This window comes from Varroa destructor, unplaced genomic scaffold, assembly GCF_002443255.2.
Source record: "Varroa destructor unplaced genomic scaffold, Vdes_3.0 BEIS01000001.1, whole genome shotgun sequence".
Classification (NCBI taxonomy): domain Eukaryota; kingdom Metazoa; phylum Arthropoda; class Arachnida; order Mesostigmata; family Varroidae; genus Varroa; species Varroa destructor.
This window is the reverse complement of record NW_019211454.1, coordinates 39,230,794-39,244,914: the sequence shown is the minus strand read 5'-3', so window position 1 is coordinate 39,244,914 and position 14,121 is coordinate 39,230,794. Positions and strand designations below refer to the sequence as shown.

General features: G+C 40.9%; 1 protein-coding gene across 1 annotated transcript; it reads left to right on the top strand.

Annotated features, from left to right (window-relative positions):
* The first annotated feature begins 1,909 nt into the window (after nucleotides 1-1,909).
* On the top strand, nucleotides 1,910-11,547 carry Unr (cold shock domain-containing Unr). Its single transcript, XM_022801163.2, has 6 exons — nucleotides 1,910-2,255; nucleotides 3,921-4,239; nucleotides 5,048-5,484; nucleotides 5,689-6,379; nucleotides 6,556-6,682; nucleotides 7,056-11,547. The coding sequence occupies exons 1-6, from the start codon at nucleotides 2,229-2,231 to the stop codon at nucleotides 8,491-8,493; spliced, it is 3,039 nt and encodes a 1,012-aa protein (XP_022656898.1). The 5' UTR covers nucleotides 1,910-2,228; the 3' UTR covers nucleotides 8,494-11,547.
* Nucleotides 11,548-14,121: the final 2,574 nt, after the last annotated feature.

Sequence of the window (14,121 nt, the reverse complement as noted above, 5' to 3'; positions counted from 1 at the left end):
CACAACATCTCTTCACTTGGGGGTCCTTATGGAGAAACTCGCGCCATGATTCGAAATGCTCCTATAGAACATACACAGTTAATTGTTACAGCTGCTTAGTTTTTGAACCTTTCAAGTTCCACTGTAGTGAAACTGAGTCAAGCTTGTAAACTCACCAAAAGCACAACGTCGCCCACGGAGCTGGTTGAGTCATTTCCAAACTGCGGCATCATATGGTCACTTAAAGAGGTGTCGTGTTTAAAGAAACTAACAAAAATATGGGACTCATATCACCTATTTATGTGCACCCAGACGAGAGAGGATACAATGATGTAAGACTGATACAATATATTACAATTTGCCTATGTTTTCAAAGTAAGCTTCAGCTATTTTACCTCGTGAAGTAGTTCTTAGAATTAGATTTCAATATCGCTGCAATCATTATCGGGAGGGTTTTAGCATAATTTACTTGCTTTTCGACAACCGAGTGACTCTATTCCTTGTCGTAGCCTGCATGTTCGTTGTTTATCGCTACTATAAGAACATACTCAGAGATGTGTGTTAGCTTATTCACTCACGGCACAGCCGAGGTTGCTTACATACCATTAGATGTATATATTTAAATTATTACTTATTTTTAGCTTGTAGTATAGTGGGGACGCTACAATAGATTCCAGCCATCAATAGTTACATTACAAGAAAAACAATCAATGCATGTCGTTTCAGACTATTTTATGTCAGCATTTGCTTATTAACTCATTAGACAAAGCATGGTACAAGGATCACAGTCGTTAGATAACGGTAGTAATATGAAGTAACCCTAATTAGCATCATATCGAAGAAACCCAAATAGGACTCCTCGTACTAAATAATCCGATCTTGATTCACAGACGGCTCTCACCCGTACAGTCTGGAATATTTTGTCTGCCAGTTGGCGCAGATCCTTTCTATCAGCCACTATTGTGTTATGCTTGCCTTACTCAAGCTTCTCCCAGAGATTAATACCTATTACTGTTCCCATCATCGAAATTGTAATACCTTTTCATTGGTGCGTTATTGTGATGGGCCCATTGAAAGGAAGAGAATGTAAATTTATCTTTGATAATCGTACAAAATGCCTAGAAATCCGAGTTGAGGGTTGGCTACAGAAAATATGTATATAGCCTATATTATTCGAGTAAGATACCTACATCAAACCTATTTCGTGGTTTGGGTGGTAATCGCTAAGAGACGGTTAAAGAAAAATAGACCGCATATTAGGTGACATTACACCGTCACATTTAACAACTAAACAGAGAAACATGTTAATTACTGTCCAGCTATTTTCGGCGTTAGGAACCATTAACGGTCTGAAATAGATAAAGACTGTGTCCGAAATAATATAGGAGCCATTACTTCTAAATTGACTCTTCTCCAAATGTTATCCTTATGTACTATTAAGAATGTTCAATTAAAATTTCAATAAAAAAGGTTTAAATAGAAATGGTAATGAAAATAGTGAACAACAACAGTCTACCCTTGTATATTACCACTGCTAATAAATTTTAACAGAGGAGTTCTACTAACGTATTGATTAGTCCCGATTCGTCTATTTTCTCAAGAGCAATTTTACTTTGTTTGCAACTTTACAACTCTTGGAGATCCGAAACTTTAAAAAATTGAAACAATTATTTAAACACTCCTTAGGTACAGTATTACTATGATAGTAATTTTTCTAGTTTTGCAACGAGAGTGAACAATCCTTTTTTAAAAGCGCAACCTTTGTTTTAGGTATTGCTCAGCAGCACCAACTATTAAAGTTATTATCTTTTTACCTCTCACCCGGGAACGTCTATGAGATCATTCATGTTTTGGGCGGCGCCAGCGCTAATGACGACATAGATTTGATTTTCGCGGGCTCCCTTGCTTGCTAAGTGTCGGACGGAGGCTCATGTCCGCAGACCGCGCGTTCCGCGCACCAAGTCGTTGTCCCTGATCAGTGCTAGCAATTAGGCAATCCCGAATTTAAGCAAAATTAACCGTTTTTTTCGCACCAAATTCCAAGTAATCTCATCCTCAGACGGCAGACAAGCTGTCATAACAGCAGTGTAACTAAATTGCGTTCAAACCAGCTCAAGTGTACCGAGTCCCAACCAAGGAGCTAGCGTCAAGGCAAGGGGAACCGAGCAAAACCACGATCACCGATTAGCACTCGTTGCCGTCGTGAGGGGCAGCGCATCGCTTTTCATTTGCCTTCTGTCCAGCCAAAGATGGCCGGTAGCAAGTGGCACGACCAGGTAAGACAATGTTCGAGCCTGCGACAAAGTTCACCAAAAATGGGGCTTAGACAAATGTCTTCAATAAGGGATGGTTAAAGAATATGATGGTGGACTTACGAACGCTATAAGGAGAGGATAGTGGGGGTGAACATTCGGTGCCATCTCGTCATCCGTGCCTGCCTGCCAATGGAAATTCTGGCAGCTCAACATCGAGAAAGCACGCACGGTAAATTATTAGTATCCTATCATAGATGTAGATGGATATATTGATCGGGGTGAGTCGATAGGCCATTTGGATTGGCGATCATTACCCGATATGAGGTGTTTGCCATGAATTCACACTACTGTTTGTTGGAACTATTGTTGGAACGAAAGGATCGTCCGCCACTTCAGCGCGGCTTTACCTAGGTTCAAAACTCTGTAGAGTGTTATACAATGGGATAGTGAAATTCAGTACATTATGTGAATAAAATCTGCTTCTCTGTTCCGCATAGGTAGTACGTTCGTTATTTTCTAATCGTTAGTTCTTTAGTTAATAATTAGTTCATTTATTAGACGAAAACGTTATATAAAGGTTATTTCTATGAGTAGTCATTTTGCTGCTCTGAGTCGCCGTGTTGAAAAACGTGGAAAATTGTTTTTCGCAAATATATTCCCCCACCAACGCCCGCCCTCTTATAAGAGCCAACCTAGTACCGCCAACATGGAAAACTGCAGTGTGTTCCTCTACGGGGCCACTGTAACACGCTTGCGGTAATGGCATACTCTGAGATCTGAACCACGGTGCAAGTGGTATTTAGTGGCAACTCGTCAGTAGTTTCAGGCGATGATGGCGCTCCATTTCTACGACTCTACAATGACCGCATAGTGTCAGAGTGAGAGAGATGAAGTTATAGAGAGCAAACAGACTCGCAAAAAGCAATATTGCTAAATGTTACCGACAGGAACAATAGTGGGATAGTGTGGTATGTGTGCTTATTAGAGGTTTGCCAATTGAAGGAGGTCAACAAGCCCGGAAGCGTCGGCGCGGACGCTATGAAGATATTACGTTTTTTATTCTACGGCAATTCAGCATTTCATTTCAGCTTCAAGGAAACTTAGCAAGTTCTGCAGAACTCGTTTGATATTTAGGTAGATTTGGTTAGAAGGGTTATTTTCGTATTAAATTAAACGTATCAGTTACGTGTTTTTTTTTACCAACATAAACATCTTTAAGTCTGTGTTGTTGCATTAGCCTGTGAAAAGAAAAATATGGAACTCTAGGAAGTAGTTTCGGGAGTAAAAACAGCCAAATGCATTGTAAAGGGCAGAATAGAGCGTTGTCTTTTCATATATTCGACTACTATAGGGCGCCTAAGAGCATTCTACAAAAGAAATACCTGCATTGAGATTCAAATATAAACAAGTGAGAACGTTTCTTCCTTATATATTTCAAGGTTAAAATGCTTGCCATATGATGATAGGAATCTAAATCTATTTAACAATGCTTGGGGTTATTGTAAAAGTATCCTTGCACAATTTGTGTGTTATTAAAGCTTCGTCGGTTCTTAGCGCAAGTTCTCCGCGAAAATCAAAATCGAACATATTTGTATGACGTCTCGAGACTATATATTATCTACATTTGTTGCAATTTGTTTCAAATCTGCTTGTCAAAATGTATGTCCTACGTGTTTCTATTTTCAGGTATCAAGTGGGGTGGGTGGCGCTGGGGGTGTGTCGGACGGGTCGGAAGGTCGTGAAGGGGCGTTGGGTAGTGCCGAGCGTGAAACAGGCATCGTCGAGAAGTTACTTAGCACCTATGGATTTATTCGGTGCTGTGATCGCCAGGCGAGACTCTTTTTCCATTACTCGCAGTTCAGTGGGACAGTTGAACACCTTAAGGTGGGAGACGCAGTCGATTTCGAAATGACTTTCGACAAAAAAAGTGGCAAACCTATCGCTGTCGCTGTGGCAAAGCTCTGCAGTGATCCCACCCTCGGCATGGGACACCAGCTCGTACAGGGTAAGTAATCTCTATATAAGCACTCTCAGCAGGTAGCCTTGTTAGCCGTTAGATGCTTTGAGAATTACATATTGGTCGATTTATAGATATACGCGTTATGAGCGACCTATATTCTAAGAGACGTACCTTAAAAAAAAATCTAACTTCGTATTTGAGGAAATATTAGAAGTCTTGCAGCTAATGATTGAACAAAACGTTGTTGGTATGTGCTGAACCTTTTGGTATTGGATACTACAACAAATATCTAAACATTCGTTATTGGTAAGACCCAGGACCTGCTGATGTAAGTCGTGCTGATTTAAAATTCTCGTTTCAGTTTTCATGGTAGTATTTTGAACGAATGGTACAAGGTTATGCTGATTTAGGTGCCATGTTGATCTATGTATTGGTTGAAGTATTTTGAAGCATTTCTGTTAACACAAATTGCATGTCATATATGAGCAGCTCGTGGTCTAAGCAGAGATCCCTCGGAGTGCTATCCAGGTAGTCTTTCTTGGCTGATTGAGTCACAGCCACAAAGTGTTCGATGTTTCTTTATAAAGAAAAATCTGCATTCGCATCACTTTTGTTCTACAAAATAGAATAAGCAAAGACAACAATTATTGCAATATCCACAATAATGTCACTTTTAATTGATCGTATTCAAATACAGTGATTACCACTTGGCCAAACGGAGTAAGTGACACCTTAAAGCTGAAACAGTGAATCGAAATAACTAACTTGTACGGTTATAATTGCTTGTCGTATGAAATTCTCTGAGTGTACCTCTTTAGCCAAATTTCCTATTTATGTATATCCGTATCTTTAGGTGTAGTGACGTCAGAACTGAACTCTGAGGGTCGCGAGGGGCGAGTGGCATACGAGAATTGTGGAGAGTGTTTCTTTTTCGAGTTCACCAGAGATGATCTGGATCCGGCGGGAGAAACGCCAACACATGGGCAAACCGTGCAGTTCGTAATCACGGCAGACGGTGCAGGCAACCTGCAGGCTGGACAAGTACGTCCCCTAACGGCGCACGCACAAACTCCCGCTGCTCTGGGAGCACCACATCTCGGTCCCCAACATCAGCAAGTGCCCCAACAGCAGCAGTACGCCATTGCGACGCCTATGGTCGGAACCGTGTACCCGGGTGGTGTTGTCTTGCCAGTGGCTACAATACACGCTACCCAGATGCCATTGCTCGGTCACCCACATGCTCACCAGGTGCCTGTCACTGTCACACCGTTTCCTCCACACGGCGCTCAGGTCAGAATCGTCAAAATCGTTACGGAAGGAGCATATATGCTTAGGATTACGGATATAACTTGTAGCATACTTAGGTAGCTTTTGATGTGAATTGTACCTTATTCAAGCTAAGCGAAACAGATGCTTCGGGTTTGACGTCCGGAACTGCGTAATCATGATTTTATTTTCTTTATCACGTCTGTCTCCAACATCGGCATCCTTCAGGTTATTCACGTGGTGAACGGGACGCAACCCGCGCCGATGGTGAACAGCCGCATGCTAACCGGATTGAACGGCAACCTGCGCGACAGCGGAATCGAACAAGCGATTCCCCAGGCCACTGGCGTCGTCAAGTCTGTCCAACAGCCACAGCAAACGGCAGTTGTAGCTCAAGCCCATACTACATCAACAAGTCAAGCAGCAGCAGCAAGCACTCAGCAGCACTTCAGCGGACAATCGACGAAGCATCATCAACAACAACAACAGCAGCAGCAGCAGAACATCCATCAGGGTGGCGCTGCAGGCGGGGGCGGCCAAACGTCAAATAATCAAAACACAAGTCACCAACAAACACATCAAGTTCAACAACAACACACTCAACAGTCTCAACAACAACAAGCACAACAACAGCAACAGAATCAGAAGCAACCGCAGCAGCAGCAACCCCAACAGCAGCAACCCCAACAGCAGCAGCAACAGGTGGCGGCGTCTGGTTCGCCCTCGCCGCAAAAGGCCCCGAAGGGGAAACGTGGGCCGCGAGGTGGTGAAGCCCAAGATGACGATGCCCAACAGGCGAACGGAAACAGCGGTGGTCGCTATCAGGGCGTCGTATGTACGCTCAAAGAGACGTATGGCTTTGTGGAACGTGCCGATGTCGTCAAAGAGATTTTTTTCCATTATACCGAAGGCTATCAAGGTAGGTGCAGCCAGGTATGTAGAGGCTAGCAAAATGGAAAATTAAAAGACAAGATTTATATTCTTGGCAACATAGGGTATTATTCTTGCGTTAACAATGCAGTTGAGGATTGTACTCAATTTGGGTATTAAATCTCAATGGGTTAATTGTCTTGTAAACGTATTATTTTTTTGCAGGCATCTCGTTAGGTGATGATGTTTCCTTTGACATTTCCATGAGGAATAATCGGGAGGTGGCCGTTAACCTACAACGTCTTCCTAGCGGTACTGTCGTCTTCGAGGACCTTGAAAATTGTATTCGCAGGTAATTGTATTCCCAAATATTATCACTACGATGAGCAACATATCCTCGATTTGAACCGCAGGAGAACCATATTTCACGTTTTGACTCTGCATTTGAAGAAACTGTAATGTAACGTATATACAAACTTATGACTTATGACTTAGATAAGTAATTTGACAGAATTATTAAACGGTATTGACTCGAGCTTTCATTTCACCCTAATTTATTAATTAGTGGAAAGAAAACTCAACTGATCATCAAAATCTTAAAGACAAAAAAGTATCTGGAATCACGATTTTATTGATTTATTTATCCTCTGCTGCCCAATTTTTCGATGTAGGCTTTGTCTAACGTGTTAGAAATCACTGTGTGCATCTTTATGCCGTTATTCCAGAGGTTGGATTTCGAAATTACCTAATCAGACAGAGGAGCCCCTGGACGGGCGAGTTAAGTATGAAGACAACGGTGGTACTGAGAAGGAGGTGGGCTTCGGTGACCGGGATTTGGCGCCGCTCATGTGGACAGTGCAAGTCGGTGATCCAGTTGACTTTCAGCTGGCGACTGACCGTCGTGACGGGTTGAAGCGAGCTACTAATATTACAATGGCTGTGACTGCGCCAACGGCGTTTGCGAAAGAGAATCGTTTGTCAGGTACTGTTGTCGCGCTCAAGGAGAACTTTGGCTTCGTTAACTCCGAGCAAGGCAATGTCGAGTACTACTTCAAGCTCAGCGAAGTTCTCGATCAGGAAATTCGAATTGACACTACTGTACAATTCTCGCTTGCAGCCGACCACAATGGCCAAAGGCAGGTCGCCATACGTTTGTGCAAAGTGCCGACGCCGGGTGGACAGACCCAATCAAATAAAAAGAAAACTAATAGCAAGAATGCATCTGTCAACAACAGCGCCAAGTTTACTCATCGCGGTTACATTGTGGCATTAAAGGAGCAATTTGGCTTTATCGAAGCTGAAAACCGGCAGGAGGATCTATTCTTCCACTACTCGATTTTTGAAGGCGATACGAAGGATATGAATGTTGGCAGAGAAGTCGAGTATGGCCTATCGACAAAAAATCAACGCCAGTGTGCCGACTGTGTGCGACCCCTTGAGCGTAATACCGTGCCCGGCATAGAACTAGTATCAAAAGATGTTTACGCCGGTAAAGTTGTGCGCTCGTTGCGATGCTTCAACCCCGACCAAGAACCATATTGTGGCCTCGTACAGCTAAAGCCTTCACCCGAAGAGGCCAAGGAGACGGACGAAGCTGACCCGAACGCCAATGGGGATTCTGACACGAACAGCAAGGAAACTCCCGCCGAGTACGAATTTAGCGTGATGTCACTATCGAAGAAGGGTGAAGTTGTGCACAAAGGAAACTCCGTTTCATTCCAGTTAGCAGTTTGCAAGGTCACCCAGAAGGTTATGGCCGTCAACGTCAAAGCTGTCCGAGAAAGAAAGACCGGTACCCTTGGTTCTCTGAAGGGCCAATTCGGCTACCTCAACTATGAGGCGGAAAAGGGCGCAGAGCCGAAGAAGCTGATGTTTTCACTCAGTGAGGTGCGAAATGGGTCAAACTTGCAGGTTGGCGATATCCTGGAGTTCGATTTGGTGCGCACTGGCCGCAACAACAAACAGGTGGCAATGAACGTGAACCGCATCAAGGAGAAGGGGAAGGGTGCTACCCCACGTCCAGCAGCACTTGTAAATCGGATTAAAGCAATGACTTTGTCTGATGACGGGCCTCGTGTCATTGCTATCCGCGCACCAAAAGGACCCGATGGATCGCGCGGTTTCGCCCTGTCATCGGCAGCAGCCGTTCCCGCTGTCGCCTAAGCAACGAGAGAGCTACTCACCGGTGTTAGTTCACGTAAAAACGTATTATTATTACTACCATTACAATTAATACACCCATTTAGGGCTTACGTAACCTCGCAAGGCTATGATTTACGCGTGACATCGTCCCAATGCTATAGCCCTAACTTAAATAGATTGTTGGTGCCGTAAAGCTTTTTTCACCGTTCATCACTATCTGTATGATCACGGCAAGCCAATTAATAAAAAGAGAAGTTGTGTTAATATCGGAGCGTGATGCGTAGGAGCGCAACGCTGTCCCCCTATGCTCAACGTAATAACGTATAGGATATATGACTGGGTAGCTTTGAAAAATTGCGTGAAGGCAGCAGACGAAGACAGGAGAAAGGGAAGAAGGAATGAAAGATAATCGATTATTCTACCTAAAAGGCAAACGAGTGAGCGAAGGAGTTTTAGGGCAAACATAAACGAAAACTGACATAAGTACTATTGTTCGCCATTGTAGGCAGCAAACGCAGGCAGGCAAGCTTGCACGAAGTTAAAAAAAGGGAAGCCTCAATTTTCAAGTGATTATTACCGATCCCTCAACCGCCAAGTTCGCAGCAATTGAGCCAGCATTGAGTGTGAGGAAAATAGCGCAGACACTGCGAGTCAAAAACAATTGTAGGCTTTTAGCGGCGGCACGGGGGAGACGTTTTGCCAAGCTAGGAGTGGGTTTAAATTTAAAGAAATGAATCACTTTTACTTACTTGCTTACTGCCTAAACACAGCCTGCAGGGAAACATAGACAATTTTCAATGCCTAATTTCGGACCTTATAATTTGCTGAATATATTTCCCGCTCGATGATGTATGCAATCCCAGAGTCTCAAATAACCTCTGGCATCATATACTGGAAAGACAATACTGACGCAAATTGCTTTGGCAACTACCGTAGAAGATAGTGTAAGAAACTAAAAGTAAAATGAAAGCGAATTGATGACTACTTATAGCCGATGTGGCCCGGGCCAATGTATGTGCTCTATTTACTCTGCTTTTGTCTCTGGCCCGATGGCCAGGCGTTTATAGATGATATACTGTAAGAGTACTACTTCTAGCAGCAATTGATAGTCCTTCCAAGGCCTACTGATAATAATGATCACGCCCTTTTGGCTTTTTTCATATTCCTGTTCAACTTCGATTGATGAACGTTGATTTTGTTGTTACTTCCACATTTACTGCAATTTGAACCATTGCTACAATAAGATTTCGAACCATCTATTGTTCTACGATAATGACAATGAAGAATGTTTGATGATAATTGAAGTTTCTAATAACAATACTTTTTTTAGCACTCGATAATAGTGAGTGAGAGATGGTCGATTGGCAATAGCAGTTCTGTCGACACACCATAGTAGTACTGAACGATCTATTCATCTTGAGTAATGGGTAATAATTAATAACCATGAGAACTTTAAGTATAGCAGCAGTTACGAGAGCATAAAGGAAAGAAAAAAGCCGACAAAGAGAATAGAGAAAAAAAAAAGCAAAGAAGTAACATTGCAAAAGACCTATAACCGAATTTTGAAGTTCAGAACAGAAAAATGCGCATGCAAAACACAAGCAAGCAAACCGAGCAACAAAGCCAGGAAGCAGACAATTGCAGTTATAAAGAAATCACAAAGACAGAGCAGGAGGCGCTAGCTAAATCAACGTATCTCGAACACGCCGGATAGATGGGACAAAATAAAGTAAAACAAAAAAAAACAGGCCAGAAAATGCATAATAATACAATGTGAAAAACCGGTAATTATAAATGTAGAAAAAAAAACGGAAACAAAAGCAAAAAAAAAGCGAAACAGAAAAAGCGTAATAGAAATAAAAAAAAAAAATCCTTTATTAAAACTCTGTAACGGACAGACGGACTGAGAGCTTCAGCGCTGATCAGTGGACGACGACGACGACAAACGACGATTAATTAATATTATTTTATTATTATTATTATTGCAATAATAACGAAACATTTTCTATTTGCGATCGTTGTTTGCAATGAAAGGTGGTGCAAGAGCAAGTACTAAAAAAGACAAGATTACAATAATCGTATAATAGCAACATACGCATGAAGCACAAATCTGATGAATGAACGAGGATCGCTACAATTATTATCTTGGCTAGAAATCCTTGTTTGACTGACCAGTAATTTTTTGTCATTATTTATAAGGCCTCCAAGTACCATCAATCGTACTATGTATTACGTTGTAACTTACTCGCTGTCATGACAAGACTTCGACTTTACTCGAGCTATTACTACCCGAAAGTTATCGCAATGGTGGTAATAATTACTTCTATTTCCATTATTATTTATTATAATGTACGACTACTACTCTACTGTTCCGGATGATACAGTGCTATGGATGAAGACTCATGATGTGGAGTGAAGCTAATAACGATGAACCGAAGAAAACTCTGATGAAGAGTAAGAAGACGACGATGGTAATGATGATGTCTAGAAGCTATGAAGAAGATGTGAAACTGCAAAGAAACAGAAAACAGAGGAGAACTTAGAGTTATATTGTGGAGGCGGATGAGGACAGCTGGATGGGGATATAAAAGAAAGGGCTAGAATTTCAGAAAAGTGTAGAGCCGTTGGATAGGCGAGCAGTCCTTTTGAAATGGAGACCGTCGTAGACTTAAAAGGGGTTCAGCAAAAATAGGCCAATGAAAATTAGTGTATCATGACAAAAATATGGGGGCCGAGCATGAGTGGCAAAAGCGACGTGAGAAAATTGACGATGGCAACGTTAAGAACTACCACGACAACAAAAGCAACTAAAAACGACAGAATACAACCAGCTGACATAACTAACAAGAACGTAAAAAAAAGCAAGGAATTAGAAGAAAAACGACAAACAAATAGTGAACAAGAAATCGTTAAGCGAAAAGCAACAGGAAAAATAAACTGTTGGGGATCAACAAAAAAAAGGGAAAATAGGGGGAAAGACGAGAATGAGACAAAACAATTTGTCCCCAAATAACCTTGCCAACGTGATATTTGGAGAATAATAAACATTCGACATTTGTCCATGTGTCAACTATATTCGTCACTGCATTTATTTAGTCAGGTAGTTTCGTCATAGATGATTGATTAAAACAAGTTATATTTTTATTTTATAAGTTTATCTTTGGCAGTTTGATTAAGCGTCAAAGGAGCGTAGAAATGATAATTCCGTAGACAGAAGTAAAGGTGCTTGCTTAAGGATATGGAAATAATAATAAGTCAGGTAATCGAAGTTAAATTACTACCCATGTAATTTTAGTGGTGTTGCTTTCACGTCCATTTTAAAAAAGCATCAAATAAATCACGCAAATATGTACATATTTTTGACCGCTTGTTGATCGTTCCTTTTCCATCCTTTATGGTTTCAACAATTCCAACTTAACCAAGTAGCACTCCAAATATTTCGAGCTGTGGGTCAAGTACTTCCATTAATCATTGCTTCAGAAAAGCAACAACAGTATAGAATATAGTTATAATTTGTATACTTCATTCTTCATTAGACTTTCTACCTAATAGTAATTAATTCAGTAAGATTAGCAGTGACATTTCCTATTATTTAGCATTATTTAAATAAATAAAGCTAAGCTTTTATTTCGTGCCCAAGCACTGCTTTCCTTAGCCAAGATGACCGGATTTGCTCATTCTTGCACCTATTATATTAACGGCGTTAAATGAAGATTTGAAACAAATATAATAAATTATATTTGGGAGATAAGCGAGAAGCCCTGAACAGGAGTGAGACAACAAGAAGATGAACATTTTTCTTAAACTTTTAATATTCTATACAGTAAGTTTAATAGAATGTATCCCTGTATTCATAGAACCATAAAATTATAAACCCATTCGGCAGTTCCCATCTCGTTAAAGGTCGAGTTGCTCGTTGATTGTTTCGTGCGTTTTACCGATATCATTTGATATCTAATGATGCAAACTAATTATACTTGATTGTATTGCAGATGAAGTTGTTTGGAATTTTATACATAAGAGCATTTCTTGAAACAGGACCTGGACAGGAAACCGTGAGCTGGACTAAGCGTCTCCAAAAGAATTCTTCACAATGTTTTCCGATGAAAGCAATTCTATTTACTCAAAAATAGAGTTTTACGTGCTTTCTGAAAAAAAAAAATTAATAGCTTTGTTCTTGGGTATAAAACGAATATATGAATATCGTTTACACCAAGTTTTGCGCCAGATTGCCGTTTGAATGGCGACGATTTCTCTCAACAACCGTTACACTGAAATGTGTCTTAGCCATTATGAATTTGTAGACGAAGTATAGATATGACTGTATGGAAGATGCTTGAACTTCCAAACCCCTTCAAAGTCTAAACTCACTCTTTTCTTTTACTTTAACTTCCAGTTATATAACGAAATCAAAATTGGCCAAAGAATATGTTCTCCTAATCTTCCCGACACATTGAATTTCTTCTTCACCCACCCTTTTGCTTTTTGTGGCTTTTGAGCCTTATTTGATACATCTCTACATCTGCAAATACAGCTAATAGTGGTCTGAAATAAGTTTGCTAAGTAAACTATATCAGTAACATCATTTAATTGAACTTGCATCTCACAGCACTGTCCTGATACATATACCGACTTATCAAGTCTTTCAATGCCCCAACGCTCGATAAGATTTTATGTACGAAGTTGTGTTTGTGACGAATCCTAGGTAATAACCTGCAAATAATCCGTAGTCGCTGTATCATAGAAATCCCTTAACTAGGCTAGTACCGTGTAGACGATCAGCTTGCCAAAACGAAGTCTGGTCGATTCTAACAAAAGCGTTCTCATTCCAACCTTTCGGATTTAGCAGATTGAGATCTTGTAAGAATCCTAGTGTTCCTCTGTTTTATATAACAAAACTTTTCAATCTTCCGTTCGTATTGTAGGTCCATTGTGGCAACACTTTGTTGCGATAAACTATCTGTTAAACCTTCATAATGATCACTATTGCCAATTCTTATTAAGCAAGGTCGGTAGCAAGATTTGTTCGGTCTCCACTCCAGCTTGAATATGAGACGTGCACCTCGAAAATGTATGGGATATGGTAAATGTCTAATAAGTGATTTATTAGTGGGCTTGTGATATTGTATTAAAAAGGTAAGAATTAATTCGTAATACTTCAGTGTGTGCTATAAGAGTGTCCACTACCGTAATATTTATGACTTGCGATTAATGAAGTATTTACCAAACGTTTGCGCGGTTCAAATTTCGCACCTATAGGCATCAGTGTAATATGAGTCAGTGCCGCCGTCAAAAACCTGCAGAAGCCGTTGTCATCTAAAGTAACCTGATACAAGCTCAGACTACCTAACGCTTCAACATGTTTCAAAAGATTATGGGGCAATTGTCACACTATACCATCATAAATATAAAGCAAATTAGTTTGCTAGATGTTCGACGATATAGTCTACTTTAAATAGAAAAATTATCAAACTCGGACTTAATATTAATTACTCTTCCTTTCGGTTCCAGTCGCAGTTTTCCCTCGTATACCTGTCCGTTGTTTTTTTCTAACTCCTCTCACCCTCACAGTCATCTCCTACGTTGTATCATTTGTTCGACCTCTCACTTTTTCGATAAAAAACGTTTTCAGGCTAAGCCTGCGCAGCA

Bases quoted from the DNA above. Each gene is read 5' to 3' on its own strand.
- Unr (XM_022801163.2), top strand. From the start codon at position 2,229: ATGGCCGGTAGCAAGTGGCACGACCAG. The intron at 4,240-5,047 runs GTAAGTAATCTC...CCGTATCTTTAG, and splicing joins GGGACACCAGCTCGTACAGG to GTGTAGTGACGTCAGAACTG. The intron at 6,683-7,055 runs GTAATTGTATTC...CCGTTATTCCAG, and splicing joins CTTGAAAATTGTATTCGCAG to AGGTTGGATTTCGAAATTAC.